The 25,842-nt window shown below is 38.7% G+C and overlaps 1 protein-coding gene across 5 annotated transcripts in view; it reads right to left on the bottom strand.

Annotated features, from left to right (window-relative positions):
- NSMCE2 (NSE2 (MMS21) homolog, SMC5-SMC6 complex SUMO ligase) overlaps positions 1-25,842 on the bottom strand; it is a 208,544-nt gene that overhangs the window by 129,858 nt on the left and 52,844 nt on the right. For 3 of the 5 annotated variants that reach the window (XM_010972635.3, XM_045508480.2, XM_010972636.3), the window contains exon 4: positions 4,017-4,170. In XM_010972635.3, coding sequence (XP_010970937.1) covers positions 4,017-4,170 — 154 coding nt within the window. Of the gene's footprint in view, positions 1-3,140; positions 3,188-4,016; positions 4,171-25,842 lie in introns of all 5 variants that reach the window. The other 2 variants (XM_074353056.1, XM_074353055.1) reach the window with 1 other exon arrangement.

Genomic DNA, 25,842 nt, shown 5'->3' with positions numbered 1-25,842 from the left:
AGCTCCGAGTTTGCAAAGATCTACTATTTCACTTAACCTTGGTAATAATCCTGGGAGTTTGGGGCAGACATAATATCCCTAATACACAGGATCCCATGTACCCAGGGATAAAGTAATTTGTCCAGAAAAGCTGGATCTAATGCCTGGTAATATCCATAAGACATAAATAACAACCAAAGATAACTTACTGTGTACAACTGAAGTATGTTACCTCTAGAGTAATCATATCCTTAAATGAGTATACTGTATCTGGTACCTCTGCGTTCTAGGGATGGTCAGTACCAGGTACCTGTGCTGCCCCTCTTCTTTCCCACTGTACTCCTTCAGCACAGTCTTTCCTGCTGGGCCTGAACTCAGCCTCAAAATCTTTTTGAACACACAGCTCCAGGCAGTCCCTGTCAACTGACACAGACAAAATCTGCATTCCTATTGTGACTCTTTCCTTTAGGGCCCACATTGTATAATATTTGTTGACATTTTGTCTTTGCTTTTGATTGGATATTAGTTTTCATGGTTCTCGCATTATTTCACGTTTGTATACATTGTCTTCTCCAAGTACTGGGACTCTGCCTTATTTTGATCTCAGAGCATCAGCTGCAATGACTCGCATACAGTAGGCACACAAGGTGTTCTCAACATACCCGAGACACATGGATGATATTTATGAAAAAAATCCAAAGTAAACAACAACAACAAACCTTTCCCTTGTTTCTGATTATAGTTTAGATCAGGACTCGGTAAACTTTTCCTGTAAGATCCAAATAGTAAATATACGTTTTGTGGGCCAAATGGTCTTTGATGTAACCACTCAACTCTGCCATTAGGGTGCAAAGCACCCACAGACAACAGGTAAATGAACGAGGGTCTCTATATTCTAACAAAAATTTATTTATGAACACTGAAATCTGACTTTTATATATAATTTTCACATGTCATATATTCTTCTTCTAACTTCCTCCCCCCAACAATTGAAAAATGTAAAAAAAAGACATTCTTAGCTTGCAGGCCACAGAAAAACAGGAGGTAGGTTGGATTTGGCCCATGGGCCATAATTTACTGACCCTTGACCTAGATCTGTGGTTTTCAAGTGAGAACTTCAGGTGGTCTGCAAGATCCTCTCAGCAAGTCCAAGTACCTATGTGTGAGGCCAGATGTTCTTGGTATGTTTCAACCAGAACAACGTACCGCAGCGGACTGCAGGCAGGAACAAACGTCAGGATCCAGCTGCCTTCTATTAAGCCTGCAACTGAAGAGACTTGCAAAAATGTAAAACACTGCTGCTCTTCTCGCTAACTTTTCTTTATTTGGAAAACACAGTTACATTTCATAATGCCCTTTATATTAACACGTATGGGCTTATGACTGATTTTTTAAAGGGGTTAGTATTTTTTAAATTCCTCAGTTTTGATTTCTCATAAGAGAGACACCAACAGCTATAACTCATGGGAACAAAAGCTTTCTGAGGGCCCTCAGTAAATTTTAAGAATGTAAGGGGATCCTGAGACCAGACAGTTTGAGAACCAGCCACTGAGCTACAACGGGGTTGGCTGACTTCTGCCGGCAGAGCACGCCTGGGCAGCGTAGGGTACTTCCTCAGGTCGACCCACCAGGCAGTCCACCTGATTTCAGTCTCCCCTGACCTCCCCCCACCTAAGAGCTTCCTGGCATTTGCTTGATTAGATCCTGGTTTGGTAAAATATAATCCCATGTAATTTATGTTCTTGTATAATAAAGCTGGTGAAAATATGGGGTGATTTTCATAAAAGAATTCTTCTGATACGTGCAGACCACAAAAATGCTTTAGCCTTTACTTTGTGAAATAGATAACTCGAAGCAAGTATCTCTCTCTGGCTTGTATTTTCTAATCTTTAAAAAAAATTACTATTATAATTCCTTGCCTTCAGAACATATCCCCAAATAAACAGAGCCATTGACTTCTTTTTTTTTTTTTTATCCTAATCCTAACCCTAACCCTCCATTGACTTCTTTATAAATAATCGTCCCTTTGACTTGGCTCCACAAAAACTGTAGGAGTCTGGTGCTAATCAGTATCCTCACTAGCATTAAATCTAAAGAAATACAATACAGTAGGCATGATGCAAATTTCACTGATAATGCTAATAATAACGCACTAAGTATTATACTTCTCAAGTAATGTATACACATCTTATAGAGCATCTTAAGAGAGCATTAATATTTTGCTTGTTCTGTCATTTGAGATTTTAAAACATTTTAAAAGAATATTTTAGGAGAAATAAAAGGGAAAGATGTCTTAATTCAAGTGGCACCATATGTAAGGAAATGTTATACAAGGAAGCATTTCTTCAATAGAAATTTACTTTGTCATAAGGTTTAACTATCCAGCCAAATAATGTGTACTGCTGGCCTGGGGACACCTTTCCCCACCCCCTATTTTAGAGAGAGTTAAAGAAACAATAACTATGATTCCCACAATTATCATTTTGTTGAATTATATATTCTTAATTAGAAAGTGTTTCCCCATAAGTATATCATTCTAAAAAACTTTACAGTTTTCTTAGTGGAATAATAACCTTGTAAACAATAACAAAGTAGGAAGAAATTTATATTTTGGGGTATTTGTCCTTCAATCTGTATTACAAAACATCTAAAAAAAATCAAGAATTACGAACAGATGCTAAATTTGCCATAATTTGGGATTATTGGCTTCAAGTACAAAAATAGAACACATTTGGCTCTTTCGACCAACACCAAAACTGCAATTCACTAGCACTGTAAGACCAGAAAGGCACTAGCAAATCATAATCTGTTTGGGGGATTATCACCCATTTAGGGGAACAGTGCAAATTATATTAGAGAGATTTTGGTAGCTGTTTTGTTCAGTGAAGAACAAAAAAATAGACTTAAAAATGTGGGGAAAAAATGCTTACTGTTTAAATCTACAGTAAAAGCAAAAGTCTCATCATGATTGCAAAACATTCCAAATTGTGAAACTTAAGTTATTTGTAAAATAGACAAAAGTAAAGCAGCTTCCTCAGTCATTTTTTGAGATCTCAGCATCAATTTAAAGAAAACGCTTATATTTAAAAAAAAAGCCTATTTCAAAATATGAATCCCTATATTATGCACAAATGAGAATATAAAGTAAATTTATATCTTACACCACGCATTCCTGTTCCTTGTGTATGCAGACGAAGGTGATCTGAAACTAAAGTTAAAAAAAAAAAAGTAACTGCTTCAACTCTTTAAGGAATAAAAGAGCCTCAGACTTGAGAGAAAAAACAACTGATGCTAATGTAAAAACAATAAAATTACATCAAATTGTTATGTGGATTATATGGGAAAAGAGGGGGGAAAAGAAAACAAATATACTTCTCTGTATGGAAAATATACATTTCTGCCAAATACTACCTACAAACTTGTTTTGGTACAACTGATAATTTTTTCCACTCTTATTTTTAAATCAAAACTATGTTCATTAAAAACATGAGTATAATAAAGTTCACTAGGAAGGCGACAAACCTAAAAATCACATGGAATTTACACTATCACAAAGATAGGCAGGAGCAAGAGGATTTTGGTTCATGTTTGAGAAGAGAAAAATAGAATATTCTGAGAAAACACTGCTCCTACCACTCCAAAGCAGCAAAGCTAGAATCAAGGTATGGTTATTTTACAGCCTGGCACAGCAGCTTCAAATTTGAAAAACACCATTGTTATTTTAATAAAATCGTTCTCAGTTTTATTTTGCCAATTCCCCTCCCCAGCAGTGGGACAAGAACAATGAAATTTTCTCTACCTGCTGGAGAATTTTCTTAGCACTTTGTGGAAACTGTTGGCTTTCAGAAATGGACAGGCTGATTTGAACCAAAAGTTAGACAAGATACAGCACTGCAACACCAATAAGAAAGCAGTTTTAGAAAGAGGATCAAGCCGAGCAGATAAGCGAACTCTGTAAAATCAGTTTTCTGGGACTATTCATCAAGTCAGTTCCCTAATTTCAAAAAGCCAAACCAAAGCAAAGCATGCTGACTTACATTGCTTCTTTAGTTCTTTCAGCTGTTGTTTAAATTGGACAAATTTTTCATTATTTTGAAAGTCTGCATCAGAATTCTTATTCTGTAAAGCCAAAAACTTCTTCTCCACTAATAATTTTAGATCGGGTATTTTTTCTGGACGTTCTTCTTTTACCTGAGGAAGACAGTAATATTACCATAAAAGTTAAATGTTCACAATGACACAGTTTTTGGAATATTATTTTTATCTCATTTCATTTAAATAAAAATATAATAAGGTAGAAAACAGAATCCCCCCAACAGAGAACCAGAGAGGCTGGGACTTGTTCTAGAACAGACTGCTGGTCGACAGCAGAGGAAATCATTCATCCCCTCAGCCTTTGCTCTCTTAACTACCCCCTCAATGCCCTGCTAACTTGCTGTCTCCTGGTGACAACTGAGAAAATCTCCTCCACCTGCACCAAGCATGATGGTGTCTTCCTTTTGCCTGGGTCTGCTCAGTCCCCTCTCCTACTTCCCGAGAGGTTACTCCATCCTTCATCCTCCTAAACACTCCTCTTCTTTGGCCCTCGGCCCCAGCAGGGGAGAGCAGCTCCTGCGCCACAAAACCAAATTGAGACCTTCAACCTTGAGCTGCCACCATCTGCTGCCACAAGGAATAAGTGCCCCCTATTCTGTTCAAAGCTAAACTTTCCATCTCCATTCTTTTGTTTCCCCTCCCAATATTTTATTATAAAATTTTCATACATGCAAAAAAGTTGAAAGAATTGTATTTGACCATTCATCTACCTCCTAGACGTCACGATGATTTTGCTGTTTGTTTTATCACATATCCGTCTGTCCCTCTTTCAATCTCCAACCTTTTTTTTCCGTTGTAACCAGTATCTTTAACACACAGATCCAAGCCCTAAGGGCAGATACACAATAACATAAAATGACAAGTATTTTTTCCCCCATTTTCATTCTGTGACATAATTTCTTTTATTCTATTACACAATTCCTTGGAGCCAAAAATAAGAATGCTACATTGCCTTTGTAGCCACTTTTCAATGTGAAACTTTAGATGCTCTATTTTATTTTAATTTTTATACTTTTAAAAATACTTATAAAAACTGAGATACAGTTGGTGTACAGTATTGTAAGTTACAGGTGTACAACACAGTGAGCCTCAGTTTGTGAAGGTTATACTCACAGTTATTATAAAATGCTGGTTATATTCCCCATGTTGTTCAACATCCTTGAAGCTTACTTATTTTATATATAACAGTTTGTACCTCTTGATGAACTTTATTTTTTAAATTTGTTCTTAATTCTGTTTTTTCAACTCCTTTGGAAAAAACTCTCCCTTTCTAAATACATTCTTTCCCCCTGAAATTTCCCATAATTTAAAGCAAACAACCTCTTACAATCCCTGCCCTCTCCTTTCAGTTATTTTCTCTTTATAGTCCAGCTTCTTGAAAAAGAATCATCTGTGCCCACTGTTTCTATTTCTCATCCTCAACCTTTAGCCACTACACTAACGCTCAGGCCCCACCACTTCACTGAAACTGCTCTTCCTCAGGCCTTCATAATTGGTCCCTTGACTCAATGGCCTTTTCCTGATGCTCCAGCCACCAAGCAAAAGTCACCAAACTCTCCCGTTTCTCAGTAACACAGTCCCAGGAATATTCAACTGCACTTAGTTTTATGTTTCTTTTCCCCCTAATAAAACGTAAACTTGTTGAAAGATGTCTAATTTATCACTGTGTTGCCAGCACCTGGCACATACATAGTAGGCAGCATTCAGTGTATTGCCAGTGAATAAATCTTATTAGCTCTAAATACTAAAACTCACAATTTATCAATCATTATTACCCTTAGTAAAGTATACAGTACAATTTCTGAGCTGGAGGGCAACTTAGAGATCATCTAATCTTGACCTCCACCTTCTTCAGTTTCACAGATAAATAAAATGATAAAGAAGTTGAAAGAGTTGTCTACTATCATTCAGTTAGAGGCAATGCTGAGATTGCAAGACAGTTATAGAAAATTCTTGGTAGGGTTCTGGTTAGTGGGAGATATTTTTGATCTTCTGAATCTGAGTTATCAGTGCATATGAAATTAAAAGATTGTCTGCAAGTTATTTGCTTCAATTATCTTTTGTCATAGAGGAAAAAATTATATAATCTTTTGTTTAATTGCTATGCATTTTAATTAGCCAAATCAAAAATGAAAATTAGGCTTGAAACTAAAATGCCTAAGTCTACATTTATAGTAGAGTGCTGGAACTGACTGTCTTCTCACTGTACCCATGAAACTCAACCAGCGCTGGATCCGCCATCAAAGCGAGTTGTGAAAAAGACGGAGAGGCTTTAATGACAAGTTATGTGTAATTAAAAATTTTAAATAAATCCTGTAAGGCTAAAGAAACAATAAAGCTCAGTTTGGAAAAGAGAAGGTAGAAAGGCAATTTAATAATGCCTTATAACTCAAGAATAAAAGCTATTATACATGGTGACTAGCTATTCTCTACCTTTACACTGGATAGAACAAGATGAAACAAGTTCAAGATGGCAGCATGAAGAGGTCAGAGTAGATACAGAAATTAAATTATGACTTCTTAGAGAATTATAGGTTCTCTTTCTGGATTTATGAAACAAAATCGACTCACATCCACCTGAGATGTTAACAATAATATTACAGGCAGTCATACAGGTGAATCTTCTCAAGGTCTTTGATCAGTATGAAATTATTATTTAATCTGCAATGATAAGAAAAAAATCTGATCTGAGCAGATATAAGTAAATGCAGATGTTCTTTTCCAACAAAGTCTCTAACCCACTAAACATAACTTAATTTCCCTAGTTCAACTACAACCACTGCTGAGGAGTTGGGTAGAAAAGTGTGGGGGCGGGGGATGGAGGGGATAGGCATTGTGAGGTTGACAACACAGCAAACCTGAAATATGACTAGGAAAACCTAAATATGCCAAATTTAGCGATTCAGATTCTTTCCCCCACGGCCAGAACCTCAAGGGAACTACTACAGAGCACATAAATTCACTGCGGCAACTATCTTCTCCAGAAATTTGATGCTGCAGTTGGCATGCTATGCATTGCCAAGAGAACTTACTGCACTCAAGCTATCAAAATGAGAGCCTGGAAAATATTAAATGCATTATCTGTTTAAATCAATACAATAAATGGGGATTAACTATATTCTTAATGGTTTCTTGCTTTGTTTGTATCTTCAAGATAAATAGATAATAATCCCAAAAAGGGAAAGAATAAAGCCTTTCCTTGAGTAGTTGATCGTAAGTGTTAGTCTGAAAAGGGTAAGGCTGGCTGCTGTTTTCCTAGGACAAATGTAAAACACCTCAAAGAAACTGGAGATGGGAGGAGAGGATCTACTAGATGTTAGTCCATCCTCTTCCTAAGGATAAAGTCCCTGGATACAAGATTTAAAAACCTGTTTTAAGTCACTGAGTGTGTTAGTTTGCTAGGGCTGTCATAACAAAGTACCACAGACTAGTGGCTTAACGGAAATTTATTTTCTCATAGTTCTGGAGGCTAGAAACCTGAGACCAAAGTGACAGCAGGATTCTTTTCTTCCGAGGTATCTCTCTTTGGCTTGCAGGTAGCCATCATCTCTCTGCATTGTCACATGGTCTTCCCTGTGTATCTGTGCCCAAATATTATCTTCTTAAAAGGACACCAGTCCTTGGATTAGAGCATACTCGAGTGATCTCATTTTAACTTAATCACCTCTTTAAAGATTCTACGTCCTTTGCAAATACTAACAACTATACATAAAATAGATAAAAAACAAATTTCTTCTATACAGCACAGGGAACTATAGTCAGTATCTTGTAGTAACTTATAATGAAAAAGAATATGAAAATGAATATATATGCATATGTATGACTGAAACAGTATGCTGTATGCCAAAGATTGACACATTGTAACTGACTACCCTGTAATTAAAAAAAAAAAAGATCCTCATGTCCAAACACATTCTGAGATACTAGGGGTTAGGACTTCAAGATATGAATGTTGGGGGACACAATTCAGTTCATATACTGGGTTAATGAATTTTTTAAACAGAATTTTTAAAATAGCTTATAGATTGTTAATCTTTATTATAATTTTTAAATGACAGAAACAACCGAGAAGGAAACTCAGCAGATGCCATACTTACAGAATGGGAACTTAATACTGCTCTCGGGAGAGAAGAAGCCAGGTTTTTAAGCACCACCCACTTACCCAGTGAGTGCCTTCTACATGCTAAGCATTGTAGCTAAGCAGGGAAGAAGAGCAGGAAAGTTGATCGGGAGTAGGTGGTTTGAATAGCTTTGGGAGGAAGGCTCTGGAAGTGAGACCTGACCTGTCAGGCAGCAGGCAAAGACACTAAAATATTTTAAGGAGTAAAGTAATAATACCATGAGAACATTAAAAAAAAATTACTCTGGTTAAAGCATAGAGGATGCACTAAGACAGGAAGGGAGAAAGAAACTTTTGGAGTATGTTAAGTAATGCCAGCAGGACTGGCAACTTGATCAAATTATAATTCTATTTTTGAAGCAGAATTGCTGAGTCTTTCTGTGAGAGAAGTCATTATCAAAGAATCGAAAATAACTCCAAGATTTTCAATATTTAATATGGGCAACTAGTTAAACAACATTTTCTTGAGGAAAGAGAAGACAGTCCTGAAGGTCTGGACAAGATCTAAGTGGAAAGATCTAGTAAGTAGCTGGAAAGACATTTAAAATAAGAGTATGAAGAGAAATGCAAAAGGAACTCTTAAAAAAAAAAAGCAAAGAAAACCAGGAGTAAGGAATGTCGAAGAAGAAAGAAAAAGAAAATTTCCTTAAGAGATGATTGTCCTTTGGGAAAAAAATGATGCAAGAGAGCTGAAGTAAGATAAGAAACCACTGGATTTAATTACCAGGCCCTGAGTACACGCTACTGGAACTATTTATCTGTTCCAATCCACTAGCCTGTGAAGCTTCTCTCAGGCAAGGGTTATTTCACTGGTGCCCAGCGAACTATCTGTTGCATGGGAGGTGCTGAAGTGATGTTGAAGAACTAGCGAATTACAGGGAGGCCAAATTCTATTGTATTGACATGAGAAGAAGGACAAACGGAGTTCTGTTGTGAGCAAGCGAATATAGTTTGGCAGCAAGGGAAGGAGAAAGTGTTGGGAGGCAGATCACGAGAGAGACAGCGAAAAAGACTTGTTCATTTGTGCAGAGGTTAACAGTAGCTTGAAGCGAAGTTGACATAATGGAGGAGAAAGAACATGGACCTTGGGATCAGGCGGTCCTGGGTGCCCTCTAAGTTGTAGATTTAAGGACAGTCCTTTTAGGCCCTGGATTGCTCTCACTTCTTAATGAGGAATCAGAAACGCCACGTCAGTGCCGTGAAGACTTAATTACATCGAGTTTGTGTTTAACTCTGGTACACAGTAGAGGTTACAAATTTTTATTCTTTCCTTCCAAATTCAGCATAGAACCTTCAGAAAGTTTGTGGACTGAGAAGAAGGAGCCAATGGGGAAACGTTAATCAGAAACACTAAGAGAAAGCAAGTAACAGACTTCATTGGAGAAAACCCTTCAAGTACTCGGGCAAAAACTACAGAGGGAAGAGGACCAGCTAGGAAAGCACAGCAGTAGTGTTTACCAGGTGTCATAAATGCTCACAGGGCTGGACAAACAAGGATCTGAGGAAACCCCCAAGAAGTGGAGGACAACAGGAAGTGGTGAGGACCATGCCGAGGTAGACGGTAGCAGCCCCAGGTGGGAGGAAGCTGCTGCACAGCCCCGGATGACTGCTGCCACGTGAGAGAGCAAGCCCAGGTTTCTAAAGAAAAGTTAAAAATTGAGATTTTGGTGAGATCTTTTTTTGTTTCTGCTTTTTTAAACAATGTATAGACCAAACAATGTATCTGCCTGAAGACATGAGTTTGAAACCTGCTTAATACAACAAAGATATTTTGGACACAGAAAGAAAAGTACTATTGTGATCCACAATATTTGGGGGTCTGGTGCAATTCCCAGACTTCTACTTTAGGGATGAAATATGGTCCTTTCAAACAGGACAGAGAGTAATGGAGAAAGATGGGTGTAGGGGAGAGAGAGGAAGGCAAAGGATCCATTCTGACATGCTAATCCCAAGAATTTATGATGGAAAAACTTGGGCACTTCTTGAGATTAAAAATGAGGCTCTTTTTTAATAAAGAGGGATAAATTAGGAATTTGGGATTAACAGATATACACTACCACATATAAGACAGATAAACAATAAGGACCTACTATACAGCACAGGGTACTATATTCAATATCTTGTAATAACCTATAATGGAAAAGAATCTGAAAATGTACACACACACACACACATACATACACGTATTTATGTATGTATATAACTGAATCACTTGGCTGTACACCTGAAACATTGTAAATCAACTACACTTCAATAAAAAAAAATGAGACTCTTCTACTTACTGAATGACCTTAGAAAAGTTACTAAATGCATCGAACCTTAGTTTCCTCACTTGTAAATAGAAAATAATAACCGTATTTCCCTCAACAGTGTTGCGGAGAGGAATAGATGGGATGAGGCAATGAGGCACTGATGAGCTGTCACAGAGAACACTCAATAATGAGTAGGAGTTACTGTTGTTATTATCATTAGCTATATCTCCAGGGTGGCTGGAGATACAGGCCTGCAGCTCAGCAAACTGACATGCACACCCACGTGGAGGAATTAGGGTATGGATTTTAATGGAAACCATGCAAATGAATGGGCTTACCAAGAGATGAAATAAACAGAAACAAACAAAAAAAGGCACAAGGAGACAACTCTGGAGAACACCGCATTTATGGGACAGCTAGAAGAGTCTAAAAAGAAAAAAAGTACAAGAGTTAAGAAGACAACCGAAAGAAAGTGTCCACAAAGTCTAGGAAGTTTCAAGATCTGTCAAGTGCTGCCGAGAAGTCAAGCTAAATAAGGATTGAGAAGAGTCTGTTGGACTCGGACTGGGTCACTGGGGACTAACAGCAAGAGCGCAGATATGTACAAAGTGCTGACTCCAAAACATGCAGATTTTTGTTGAATGAATTGTTTCCAAAAGATGGAGCAGGGAAAAAACACACAAAGCCCCCAAAGTCCCAGAGGGTCTCCAACTAACTGCTCAGTTTGAACCCGAAATCACTTGTCAATGTTTCGCTACATTTAATTGGAACCCAGCACTCCTCTGACTGCAGTGTTTCTCCTGCCAGCAAGGGGAAGGCAATCAGTGAGTTGACTGCTAACAACTAAGTCAGGCTTCTCTCTGGTGGCTCTGTCCCTATGAACAGAGGCTAGCTGTTTAGGAAAAGAGAATGGTGGGAACAAAAGGTAAACTCGGTCCTTACTCACACTGAAACTTTATTTTCAACATGTTTTAACATAAAATTTTAAATTTTTAATATTTATATGATGATAATATACCTCATTTCTTTCAAGCAATATTATATACTATGCAATCAAAGTGTGTCATTTTATTGCCACAGGGCAAAGTCAAGGTCTCCTCCTCCAATTATCATTATAGCCTTATAGCTATTATTTCACTGGGAGGGGAGATCACAGGAGCTAAGGATATTAATGGGCTGAGTCATTCACACACTTTTGAAATCATGTGAGAATCTAGTATAAATTAGTCATTCTTGTAACTTAACCAAGAGTCAGATTTACTCTCTCCACAACAGCCGCTGTTAGATGTTTGGCTCCCAAAATAACATATACCTAATTGTTTACATTTTAGAAATCACACAGCCTCTAAAAGTTTTTTTATGGCTACACAGTAGTAATAAGCATTATGCTGTGTGTTCTGCTCAGGACACTAAGTATCCCAAGTTCTAATTCATAGCTTGATCTAAGGCTATGGGATCTACTTTCATGCTGGGAATCCAGGGGGTATTGCCTCAGTTGGTCCTTGAACATTCATTCAACAAATATTTAGAGTCCCAACTGGGTACCAGGCATTATGCTAAGTGCTGAGACATTTATGGAAGTTGGCCCACACTTACATCAGACACACCACCAACCCAACTGGTCGTGCATAGGGTAAATTTATATAGACCAACACTGTCTCCACCTTTATACAGCAAAAAAGCTTGATAAAGTTTTTATTGAAAGGCATGTCCGGGCTAAGAATCATTATGCTTTCACTGCCTGTAACCTAATTGTAGGTACATATGGAGACACAATATATTTTCTACAGAGTTTACTATACTGCCTTTGCCCTGTTAAAAAAAAAAAAATACATAAATATCACACATGCTAATGAAGACCAGCATGGATTACACCCTTCATGTCATGCCAGTTTCTGTTGTCAGTTGCACAATCTGCACTGAACTCTGTTGGACCCAGTTATTTGCAGTTGAGTGAGTTCCCTAGTGCCATTATTCAGTTTGACTTCTGACAAAAACACTTAAGAGGGAACACTTCCTTGTTGAACGTTATGACACATCGAATGGACTTCTCAGTTTGCCAAGGTGTTGTAATACACCATTACTGGGCAGCGGCCAACCAGACATGGAAACATCTTTCCTCCTTCAAGCCTTTCAGAACAAATCTTGAAAATGAATAAACTTAAGCATGTGTGAGAGAGCCGTCGGTCTGGTTCTAATGGACCAGTTCTAACAGACAGCAGTTGAATGAGGCAACCTGCCATCTATATGCCTCTGTTACTAAACAATAATGCTGTTGAAAATGACTACAATAAATTTCTCACGGCACCCATCTCACTGTAAGATTATGACCAACAGGAATCACTTATTTATACAGAACAGTATTAGGATTTCCATACTGGGGGGTGGGTGTGGGGTGAAGGAACCAAATTGCTGATTTGCCTCTCTGGGCTTTGTTGTCGTTTGTTTTGTAGTGGCAGAATTCATAGAAATCTGCATTATCTATTCATTTATTCATCCATTCAATAAATATTTACCAAATGCCTATCACATGCAGGCACTGTGCTAGGCATTGGAGATTCAAGAGTAAACAGACTAACCTAGTCCCTGTTGATCTCATGGGGTTTAAGGCCTAGTGGAGGAAAACAGACTATTCAAATAGTCAAACAAATACACCATCACCAGCTGTGAAAAGTGCTGTAAAGGAAACATATTAGATGCTATAGGAGGATGTAACATAAATACTGAGAACATCACTTCATAGGCAATCTTTTAAAGCACTGCTCAATTTAAACACAGGTCATGCTGAGGGGAGGGTGAGATGAGGATTATTACTGTTGTTATTAACAAACACTTTGCAGTTGCACAAAATCTTTCATCTGAGTGGTTCAAAGCCTTATACACAAGTATCATTATCCCAATTTTACAGATGTGAGGAATGGACAGCTCACAGTAGTTGAGCGTCTTGCCCAAGGTCATCCTGAGTCAGTGACAGATGGTTGCAACTCATTTAAACCCCCTTTCAACTTAATTTTGCTTTGTATGTGCCTCCAAGTAACAACTCAGAATGAACTTTCATACCTCATCTTAATTTTAAGAAACCACACTTGATTTCAGGCAGATATCCTCAACCTTCAGCAGTCATTTGTTAGTTCTCATATGAAGACACTTATTCTGAATCTGAAGTTGCCTTTCCTGTCCACCAAGCCTCTGTCATCTACAGAATTACCCAGTGCCTTTTTTATCATTGTGGTACCTCACTCAAGATTTTACAGTGAAAAAAGTACAGCAATGGGTTGATACTAATGGGATACAGAAGACTTACCAAGTATCCCATTATCCAGAAAGATGACCTTCTAAAATGCTAAATCATCTACTGAGCACTCAGTTCCAGTGCTACCCAGGAGACAACAGCTCATGAGGTTAGAATAATGTTCCACAGGACGCTTGTAAGCAGTGAATAATATATGACATTGTTTCTCCGACAGCCAGAACACGTGGGCCGAGGTACCAAGGGACAAAAGTAGAATTAGGTGCAAATCTCCTCCTCCTCATCACACCTAATGACCAACTTGCAGTCTTTCTCCCACAGCTGCAGCTCGAGTTCTGCTGGTCTAGCAGTCTCAGTGCCCAGGAGAAGAATGATTTCACCAAGGGACTCAACGACGCCTTCACTGAGCTGGAAGCTGAAACGGCAACCTCACAGTTTTGGGTTTCTCATGACACTAACCAGACAGACAAAAAGTGAGGTTACAGAACTGGTTGGAGCAATGAGTCTGAATTATCAAAGCTGAATAGGATTGCTGCTACAGAGTGAGGAAAGGGAGGTGTGTGTGTGTCTGGAACCGGGACTACCTCCTGCTTTTGCCACGTCTAGTGGTACAAGGTAATGGAAGTCAGAAAAAACTCCACAGAGGCAGGACCATCAAGAACACAGACATCCCAGGAATGAAAGCCTAGGGGTTGTAGTCAGATTCAAAACCTACATCAGTTGAGAGTCGGTTGAGGGCAAAGAGAACACGAAATGCGTATTAGAGAAAGGAGTTAAAAATACCAACTCTGGCTTCAGGACCAATACCAAAAGCTAGGAATCCAGTTATATTTCCTCCTTGGTCTGATGTATACATATTTATGTTTTTAACTAATCTGTCCCTTTGCTTTCCTCCTAATATCTTATAAAAAGTAAGCTGATGGCTCACTAGTTACCATGGAATACTGTAACGGAACAGTAACAAAAGAAATAAGCCTGGCCCAATTATCCTAGACTTAGAAACAGTAACTTAAGATGTTCTGTCTTCCCCTCTTTTAGGGACAGAGAGAGCTGCAGTACATTAGGAGGGAGCATTTTGTTGCTGTTGCACTGTTTGCAAAGTTAAGCCTGGAAGAAAAGTGTACACAAAGGCTGAGCAGCCAAGCTGACTGGTCTAGAATCTTTTGAGCCTTTCCTGTGTTTGGGGAATTTCCCACCTTATGCGTGATGCCTCACTGGGGCAGGAAGCAGAAATTCACTTTCTCAGCTTCTCTGCAACAGGCACAGACATGTCACCTTGGCCTTTGGCCTGTGGGACTCCAGTTCTTGAGAATGGCCTGAAGGAGAGGCCAGCACAGTCCCCAGTTCCAGATGACCTAAGGATTTAACCTTTAAATCCTAGCTTTACCTCATACAAGTTGTGAAATCTTGGGCAACCTCAGAAACTTGACTACCTTATCTATAATGCTACAAAAAAGTCATTGGATTGCCATAAATATTAAATGAACGAATGCATTTAAAGAATTTAGAGCTTTGAAATCCAAATACAGTAGCCACAAACCACATGTGGTTATTCAAATCTAAATTAATTAAAATTAAATTAAATAAAAAATTTAGTCCCTCCATCACATTTCAAGGGCTCAATAGCCATGCAGAGCTAGTGGCTACCTCTCTATAGCACAAACAGAGAACATTTCCATGACTGCAGAATGTGCTCCTGGAAATGCTGACTTACAGAATACTTTCTCTGGTACTCAGGAAGCACTCGAATGGTAACTGCTGCTAGCATTATCAACTAGTACTATTATCATTATTATTATTTTACATTACATCCCAGGAACTTATTTATCTTACATCTGGGGGTTTGCACCTTTTGGCTACTTTCACCCAATTTCCCTCCCTCAGCCCCTCCCCTCGCCTCTGGCAACCACATTATCATTATCACAACAGCAAGTTTAAGATACAATCAAATATAAAATCTGGTAGAGGAGATGGACAAGTAAAAAGCAATTAAATGTGGTCGTCTGATAAGAATTAGCAGCAACAGCAGCAGCAACAACTGCTCTCAATTTATAGTTTATTATGGGCAAGGTACTGAGCTAAGCACTTCACATGGATTATTTTACTTAATCTTACACAAACAACCTAAGAAGTAAGAACATCCCTATATTACAGATTAGGAAATTGAGGCTAAGGAGTCATGTAGCTAAAAGCAGCCAAAATGCTCATTAGTGTGGGATCTGGGACTCACTGCACTGGCAGGTCTGTTAAACTACTAAATCTATGACTTAACTGCTACTTAGACTTCACAGATTTACTGAGTGCCCACTAGGGGTCATGCACTGCCACAGATGCTGGGAGTACTTAGTGAACAAAAGAGACCGAGTCTCTGACCTCACGGACTTTATATTCTAGTTGAGAAGAACAGTCAGAAGATATATCAATAGCCAGATGGCAGTAAGCGCTGTGCAGAACAACTAAACAGGGTGGGGGCAGGTGATGTACGGTCAGGGAAGACTTCACTGAAAAGATGACATTTGAACAGAGACCTGAAGGAAATTAAAAAGGACAGGGGGAGTGGTAGGAGATAAGGTCAGAAGTGAAGATGGAGTCACGGGGAGAGGAGGGCAGACCATGGAGGCCAATGTGTGGCTTCCAGCCTCTACTCTCAGAGAGATGGGAAGGTTTTGAGCAGGGCAGTGAGAAGAACTGGTTTTCTTTTTTAAAGGATCACTCTGGCTACTATGATGAGAATAGATTTTAGGGGAGGAAGGGCAGGAGCAGGAGACCAGTTAGTGGGCTACTGCAGTCACGAGGCAAAAGGAGACGGTGGCACAAACTGGGGTGACAGCAGAAGTAGCAAGAGGCGGTCAGACTCAATATACTTTGAAGGTAGAAACAACAGGGTTTACTGATGAACTAGATGTGGGCTGTGAAACAGCTGAGGGACTTGGGACCACTCTGGGTTTGGCTTGACTAAATGAAATGGTACAGTTGCCACTTTCTGAGACGGGGAAGCCTGGAAGAACATCTGGTTTGGGAGAAACAAACAAACAAACAAACAAAAACCAAGAGATTAGTTTCAGAAAGTTAAATGTGAAATGACTATGGCAATGAAAAGAAGATAGCCGTCTATCTGAGACATGGTTTTGGAGAGAAGATTGGGTGATAGTGACAAACACTATGAAAAATGGCTACGTATACGGTGTTACGAGAGCGCATTAGAGTAATGCATTTGGCAGCTGGAAACCAGGTGATGTCAGGGAGGGCTGTCAAGGAGCTACACTGTTTATGAAGGGCAGGAAACAGCTTTTTGAAAGGGAGAGAACACTTCTAGTAAAAAGAATAACATGTATGAAGCCCAGAAGCAAGAGAACATTCCAAGAACTAGCATAAAAGAATGGTAAAAAATGAGACTGCAGAGTTAAGCAGGGGTATACCAGGTAAAAGACGTTTGAATTCAATCCTGAGAGTGATAAGGAATAACTCACTAAAGAGGGTACAGTTGTGAAAAATGCAGGCGAAATCATTAAGTTTCTAAATTTGGAAAAAGCTCTTGTGCTGCTGGAGAGAAAACATATTAGAAGAGAGCAAAACTTTACACAGCAAACTCTCCCACGGGAGACTGGAGATTGTGCAAATAGGGATGAGGTAGGCGAACTAATGCAAGAATCAGTAAAATTTGGTGATGAAATGTTAGATACAAGGAATCAGGAGCAGTAAGGATGACAACCAGGTTTCTAACGTGGGAACCTGGGTGGGGGGTATTGCCATTTCCTAGGTTACAGAAGCTCAGAAGAAAATCAAAGGGAAAACTCTCTGGGCCACGCTGAATTTAATTAAGGAGCACGCTGAAGTGGAGATCTCAAACAAATGATTGAAAACACTTGTTTTCTCACCTGTCTGATTCTCAGACGAGTGCTCTGGAATGGAAATGAGGATCTGGGACTCCAAAATAAAGACAGCAACTCTAGTTACAAGCATAAATGTTATCTCTCAGGAAGAGAGTGCACAGTGAGAAGAGAAAAGAGTCAAAGAACAGGTAGGAAAGTCAAAATTTCATGGGTGGAGAGATGAAGCCAGGTCCACCAAGGAGACCGTGGAGAAGGGGCCAGAAGCTAGAAGGAAAAACAGACGTGTGTTGTCATGAAAGTCAAGGGAACAAAATGATTCAGGAAGGAGGGAGTTCTTCATGGTAGCAAAGTCAAATATAAGAGAACGATTGAACAATGTCCTCTGGGTTTTTCACTGAGTGTGTAACCTCGGGCCATTCCCTCAACTCTTTTAGACTCAGCTTCCTCATCTACACAAGAATGTTCTGGTACCCACCGTGCCCAGTTGTTGTGAGGACACATGGTGATGCAGACAAAGGACCTGGTACAGTGTTAGACACACTAGGCACTAAAACACATGCTCTATTCTTATTGTCCCACGTCTTATGTCAGACAAGCAGGTTAGGTAATAAGGAAAAAGGGCGGTGAAAGTATGAAGCCACATGGGACCAATGGCCTTGAAGCACACTATGCATTTTAAAAAACAGCAAGGCGGGGAGGGAAAAAATCTAGTCTTTTTCCTTTTTTCCCACCTCTCTCCCAATATTTCCTTTCCACTAAATGCAGATTGTAACACAGAAATTCCCAAGAGCCTGTCAAAGGGACCTTTTAAGTATATTTAGTATTCACACAAAGAACTGTGCCGGTGTAGATATTTACCATAACCGTCATGAGATGGGATCTATGTGTTACATTCTTAAGAAGCGCAGATTAAACTCATGAGCAGTTCACAGATAAATGAATGAATGTTCTGTAGAAACTCAATCTATCGATTAGTGATTTCAAAATTTCTCCCAACAGGTTTTGACATGATAAGCCAGGTAATGTTTATCAAATGAAATATTCTAACTACATGATTAAGAAGACCTTTGGACAACCAAACTGACTTTCAGGTTAGTTTCGACACTGACGAAATGACAGTCACCGAGAAGTTTCCCAGAGGCATATACTTTCCCATCAAGGATTGAGGTTCTACCCTTTCTTGCTCTCATCTCCTCAGACACGAGGGCAGGTGGAACTGGGAAAACTGTCTCCAACACTTGCTTTTCTACTGTGAAAAACATCGTGCTTCACATAGAAGAATTCCACTGATTGTTTTTTGTATCTAAACTATTCCCATCTTTCCAGTGTAATTTCTTTCAAAGCTTTTTTGCTTTAGGATTGACTTAGCAATTCTTTCAATGCAGCTCTCAATGTACAAGCCTGCACTCTAATCCCTTCCCTACCTGCTTATTTTGTGTTACATCCATCAAAATCAAGCCTCCCAGGAAAGTCCTAACTAACGGGGATCTCGATTTTCTTATACTCATTTAGACAAATTTCTCTTTTCCATTCAACTCAGCGGTGGTTAGTGATACTGAAGCTTATCTGGTGGCATCCTGCTCTCGAATCGAAACCATGAAAGAAGTATTTCTTGTTCCAGTCTTTGTGTGTGTGAGTACACGTGGAAGGGAGACAGTAGACGAGGGATACACACACTTGGTGCTCTCTGTCCCGAAGAAAGCAAAAGACCTGGGAGGAGAATGGGGCAGCCCTTTCTTTCTGAGCATTTGGGACCAGTGAGAGCAGCCTTCCACACCTGGGCCACTGGGGAGTAACCCAGCCACTACACAGGATGTTAAGAACTTCTCCTTCATGTTCCATGTCTTCTCTGGGTCCTCCAGTCACACCCTCCATGAACTGGAGGATCCTAATAACCAAGGGAACAAATTCACCATTTCTGCTGTAATCAAACAGAAAGAGAACTGGTAATCATTTTCTTCCTTCTGTTCTTGCCAAGTATCCAACAGAAAACCTATTTAAGATGGCTACCAGGGCTGAAAAAGAAATAAGCAAAATATCTATTTTGGGAATACTTACATTTTCTTTCCATCCATTATCACACCTCATTCAACACAAAGTCTATGGGATTACTAATAATCCAGCAGTTTATTAATGCTTTTTATCCTTTACTTGCTCTATTCATTCCCATCCTATAGCCTATCAGATTCTCTGATGGTGCCTTCTCTACTGTTCACATGGCTTCCCGATGTTTGAAATTACTTCCCACTACGAAAGCTATCAAACTGACTTATGTCTTCCATTTTGTCGTCTATGAGAAAAGTTTCCTAACTAAATAAAAATGAATTTTCTCCATCATTAATCTAATCAAAAAGCTGCTGTGCCACAAGAAAGAACAATAAACAAAATAAAAACAGGTGCTCTACAGTATAGAGAGCATTTTTTAGAATTTATGTAACTTGACTCTCATTGCCCAGAGAGATTAAATAACTAACGTCCTTGAACCAAACACCAAATAGGTGACAGAGCTGAAACTATAAGGTGGCCATGAAGTCTGAAAGCACAGACAATACGATTTGATAACATACTGTAATATTATATCATTAAGCCATTTATTGTGTATTCACCTAGGTTTCCAGACTTGGTGGCCACCCTGTAAAATCTAGATCTTCTGGCCATACCTGTTTGCCTTGATTCCCCACAAGTTTTACTCCCAAGTGCTAAAGAAGGCAGCAGTCAATGGAAAATACCATCTTAAATTGGATGCTATTTAAAAATTTACAAATCGGCTTTCATATTCTGTACTCCAACTTATTTTCACAACCATCCTGTGTGTGTAGATTAAAAGAAGCAATTAATACTTTCTCAGGTGCCTGCCACATGAAGTCTCGCTTTCTGTGAGGGCATGAAGTACAGTACTTTATCTACATTAACTCACTTAATCCGTACACCAGCCCCATGAGGTATTCTAATCCTTTTCTTACAAATAAGGAAACTGAAGATTTTAAGAGGACAAGTGACTAGCCCAGTGTCACACAGTTAGGTGGTGGAGGAGCAAGGATAAGGCAAGGTCTTCTGACTCCAGCTGCAGTACTCTTTCCACTGCCTGTGCAAAGCATTCTTTACATGTTCCATAAAGTGCCACATACTGACCATATCACTGCCTTCTTCCACGGAGAGACTTCTCCCTCACTGCTTCCAAAAACTGGTCATAAACAAATCTGCAGTCTAAGCTGACAAGAAAAAAAAAGCTCCTCACCCTGAGTTAATAAATACAACTTAGGATATTGCCCGGCATGTAGCAAGCACTAGAGGAATCTCAGCTAGGCTTACTGTTACATTGGAAGACTGAGTCTTTTAATAAATATAAGCATAAAACATCTCATTAAAGCTAGAAAAAAGATTTACTTCATTTTTATTTTATTTCAAATTCATAAAGTTCTTCATAGTCACACCACTGCCACTTTTAAAATATACTACAAACAAAAAGCTTTTGAAGAGTTAATAATACTAGCCCCCCTGAAGTATTCCTTCTTTCTAATGTAATAGTTCCATATGACAATATTCTCTTTTTCAAGTAGTTCTTTAATACTAACAGAATCCCTCCCTATGCATGTCAAGTCAGTGTGAACAGTCACTTTTCGTTTAGACTAAAACTTTAACTTTGGGAAATTTACAGTAAGAGTTGTGTAAGATCATAAGCATATTTTATAATCAAGACTAGACAAAAGCACTCTTACTCCCAACTGAAAACAACTCAAAATGAGTTCAACAAACTACATCTGTCTTGAGGCATGGAGATGCCATGAAAAGAGCCTTGAATTACATACCAAAAAAACAAGGTTCAAGTCCCACCTCTTGAGACTAAGCTTGTGACCTGAGCATGTCCTTTAACCTTTCTGGGGCTCAGAGTCCATCATATCCACTTTACCTAACTTGGAAGGTGTTTTGTGATCTTAAAAGATGTCAGGATCCAAAAGGGCTCCTCACCCCTTACCTGGGACAAAGAAAGTTGGTTTCAGACTCTTCTGATCAAAGGGCCAGGGGATTGAAGTAGAAACTGACAACATTTTCCAATCTGGTTTAAGCAAACCATCACCAGCCCAGAGGTAAATGTGAAATAACTGGAGAAGCCAGAAGAGAAGTGAATTCACCATCGTCCACTGGGTAAGTTATCCAGAGCACTTAAACAGCAAATCTATACCACAAATGGGCTTTGTAACAGTTTTACAGAAATTGGATCACAATGAACTGGTTATGATTAAATCATTTTAAAAATTAGCCTGGCCTGGAAATCTAGCCCCTGAATGTTATTCTATAGGAAACTGTATCCCATAATTCAATTCAGAAATTCAAACTCTGGGAATGGATCTTTTCTCTTTCCAGCTCCAAGAGCTAACAGAGACTCCCTTCTCATCGTCTTTCACTCTTTGGTCTTGTGGCCGCTCAGATGTGAGATATCAGATGAGGACAGTCAGGCTGTATCAAGTATAAACCACCTTTCACTTTTTTTTGGTGGGGAGGTCACAACACATTCCTATTTGTAACCTCACTCTATCTATAATTGCCCACTGAGGTATGTAGGACAAATACTATTATTACTCCCATTTTAGGAACAAGGAAGCTGAAGTACAGAAATGTACGTGACTTGTCCAAGGTCACAGCCTGGCAGAACAAGGATTAGAAGACCTTTATTTCCCAGCCCAACACTCTTATCAATGAAATACTAACTGCCGAGAAAAGGGAAGAAGGAAATGAAGGTGACTGTGATTTACTGAGACGACTTTTAGACTAATTTTGTCTGGCTTCGTGAGTTTTCGTTAATTCCTTCTTCATTGTTGCCTGATGAGTTAGTCACTAAAACCATCAGATCAGAGACTATAAATTATTTTATATTATTTCCTCATTGTTACAGATAGATGTTCAACTTTAAGTGTTTCATAATAAAATGACTCAGAGACTAAGCCAGCCCAATCTACATTAGTCACTTGTTGAACTGTTTGAGTTTTGTGCAAAACTCTTAGGAGGTGGTGGCAGGGAGACAGAAATAAACATTTACCAAGAAGATGACTGAATTAAAGACGAAAAGTGAATGTAAAACTTACACATTTTCCCTTCTAGCTTAAGCTGTGGCATAAGAGAATAAACATGAGGAAACACAATACAAGTCACCTATCACCATTTACTCCAAGTTCAGGTGGTTTAAAAGAATTCATCAGTTTTAATCAGCATGTGGTGGGCATTTTCATGACAAGAGAAAGAAGTTAAAAGTTAACAGGACAGAACATTTAAGACCTTGCCTTTATACAGCACTTTTACCTCTCAAGTGCTTTCACATACATTATCTCATTTTTTAATCAAGAAATCTCTCTGCAATAGGTAGGGACAGATATTGCTAAGGTCATTTTGCCAACTGGCTTAAGGTCACACAGCTTCTCAGTAGAAAGATGTAGAAGAAAACTCAACAGTTAAATTGAACATCAACACCAAACAACTTACTATTGTAAGGAGATCTCACAGACTTTATATTACAAAGGCAAAGCACTTTAATTCCATGTTCTGGCACAGGAATACCATTACTATTATAGAAAATGTGGCATGACATATTCTAATTTCATCTATATTATTTATAGGTGCTTTAAATAATAATTATGAATTTCTTCTATTAAAAAAAGCAAACATAAGATGTTCTTGCTGCGGCTTTTTAAAACAGTGTAACCATATCTGATACATCAAATTTAATTTCTGATTTTGCAAGAGGGATGCTTTGAGCACATTCAGGATTTAGTCCGTTTAGAGTTCCGATTCACTATTTCACATGGCATTATTGGCTTCTGTTTCATGGTGGGGGCTAAAATAAACCTGAGGGTGACAGAGAGTAACCAGATGGGTGGAGTGGGTTTGCTCCTTGGTACCAGTAACATTCCAAGAACCACAAACAGATGAGGCAATTGGAAGGCTGGCACTGAAGCATGTGAGACCCTGGGTGTCAGTTAAGGGGAGGGTAAAAAGCAAGAAAAGTCAGGATGTCTAAAAATCAATCGTGTGATGTAATCATATTAAACTTTGTGGTTATTGTTTCCAATTTTAAGTAACATTGACTTGGTCTTTCTAAATAACATTTTCTATTAGAAAATAATTAAATGATTATTTTAAGATGAAATAAAGAAGAGAAAAAATAATTAAACTGACTTGGTATATTACTCAAGTCCATGAGAAATACACATAAGGCTTTTCACTATTTTAAAGAATGCTCTATGATGTGACATAAATTTCCCTTTTTAAAAAAGGAAGAAGAAGAAGCCCAGAAAGAAATGAAATTCAAAAGCTCAAATGGTTAAAATATTAGGTTGGTCATGACACAAAAGAATGAAAGCTCAAGTGTCACGACTGCTAGAAGCTTGATGCGTTAATCTTAAGAGAGAAACAGAATAAAAAGAAACCCTCACCATCCCCTCAGTGGCAGTTCACTGGGCTCTGGCTCCACTTCAAAATAAACTGCTTTTCCTTACCAGTACAACTGCAAATTCACCCAGGGCTGGAAAAAATAAAATCCATTTATATTCTCTCCATTTCTACGCCTTCTATTCTTTCACTTGGCAACGACTTATATTTGAAATAGAGCTGACAACTTGCATATGACCCACCAGAGGAATAAATCCAACACATTTCTCTCCCAGTATTTTTTCAAATGGATGCTACTAATAAACAAACACTAGTTAAAGATGGAACTGCGACTCAAGAAATATTTCTCTCTGTGCACAAGGGTATATGATTATGCTATTTATTGAACTATCTTGCTTACATCATTAAGTAATTTTTGTTTACTTTAGACAATATCAAAAGTTAATCCTGAATTACCAAAGTTTTTACTTAGTTGTCTGGTCTTTATCTCTAGTATAACCCCTTCCATTGCCATTAACTAGCATATGTTACAGGGCACAATCTCTTTTCTCGTTCCTACAGATTTACTGATCCAGGATTTCACATTCAACTGGCCAAATGCCATGCTTCTTGTGGCCTCAGGACTGGCCTGGTCTCCCAGATTCTGCCCAGTCCTTTCTGCTTACAACACTATGAGCACCAAGTTCCTCCAAAATCCCTTCTACTCTCATTACCAGAAGACTCCTGCTAAGGAAAGAGGCCCTTCCTTCAAACTCTCAAGGACATATAATCTCTAGCCTTTCCCAATGGTTTCCAGCTGCCTACACTGTTCTCTATATTTTAACTCAAAATTCTTCTTCAGATATAATTTAAATTTTTTAAATTTATTTTTATGTTATTTTATTTTGGGGTGAGGGAGGTAATTAAGTTTACTTACTTACTCATTATTTATTTTTAGAGGAGGTACTGGAGACTGAACCCAGGACCTCATGCATGCTAAGCGTGTGCTCTACCATTGGAGCTACATCCTACCCTCTAGATACTGTTTAAATCTGATCACAGGCAATGACTTCTCCCATAGAGAATTCTCTGGACAACTTGATAAATGTGTTTGACAGAACTGTTTCAGGGGCTTTCATGCAATCACTTTTCAGTGTTTCCAGAACTCTGATCTATACTGTGTCACCTTCACTTTAAGAAGAAACTGAGGCTCAGGGTTAGAGGGTAGAAAAGTGAGAGTTTAAGCAAAGGCTCTTTTCCCTTATCCTGAATATCTTAAGCAAGCTATTCACTATTAATATTATTCTGTAGCTATTTTATATACACATGTCAAGAGGCTTTCATATGTTCACTAGGCTAAGCATACTACTGGCACTAACTGAACAGCATAAATATGAGATTAATAAATAAGCAACTGCTTCCAACTCCACACTTTGCAAGTGCGTTCATTTTACAGGGAACATTAACATCTGGTGATCGATTCCCCAGTTCAATCTATTTCCCCAACTCTCTTCTGCAGTTACCCCATGTCCTTTCGCTGCCCAGTAGCACCACTGCCAGACATGGGGAAAGGCTGACATCTCAAGATCTTTAATACTTACCAATTATGGTGAAAAGTTTGACATGGAAGGAGGCTAAGGCGATTATCTAAAGTAAGCTTTTTGAGGGGGGAGGGAGGGCTAAATTAGGGGTTTGGGATTAACAGAAACATACTACTATGTATAAAATAAACAACAAGGACCTGTATAGCACAGGGAACTATATTAGGTATCTTGTAATAACTTATAATGGAAAAGAATCTGAGAAAGAATACATATATATGTATATGTTAGATGTGTGTGTATATGTATGTGTATATATATATGTTAGTTTCAGGTGTACAGGTATCACTTTGTTGTATACCTGAAACTAACATAACACTGTAAATCAACTATACTACAATTTTTATGA

This window comes from Camelus bactrianus, chromosome 25 (assembly GCF_048773025.1).
Source record: "Camelus bactrianus isolate YW-2024 breed Bactrian camel chromosome 25, ASM4877302v1, whole genome shotgun sequence".
In the NCBI taxonomy this organism is placed as follows: domain Eukaryota; kingdom Metazoa; phylum Chordata; class Mammalia; order Artiodactyla; family Camelidae; genus Camelus; species Camelus bactrianus.
Note: the sequence above shows the minus strand (reverse complement) of the source record. Positions and strands in the feature narration are given on the sequence as shown.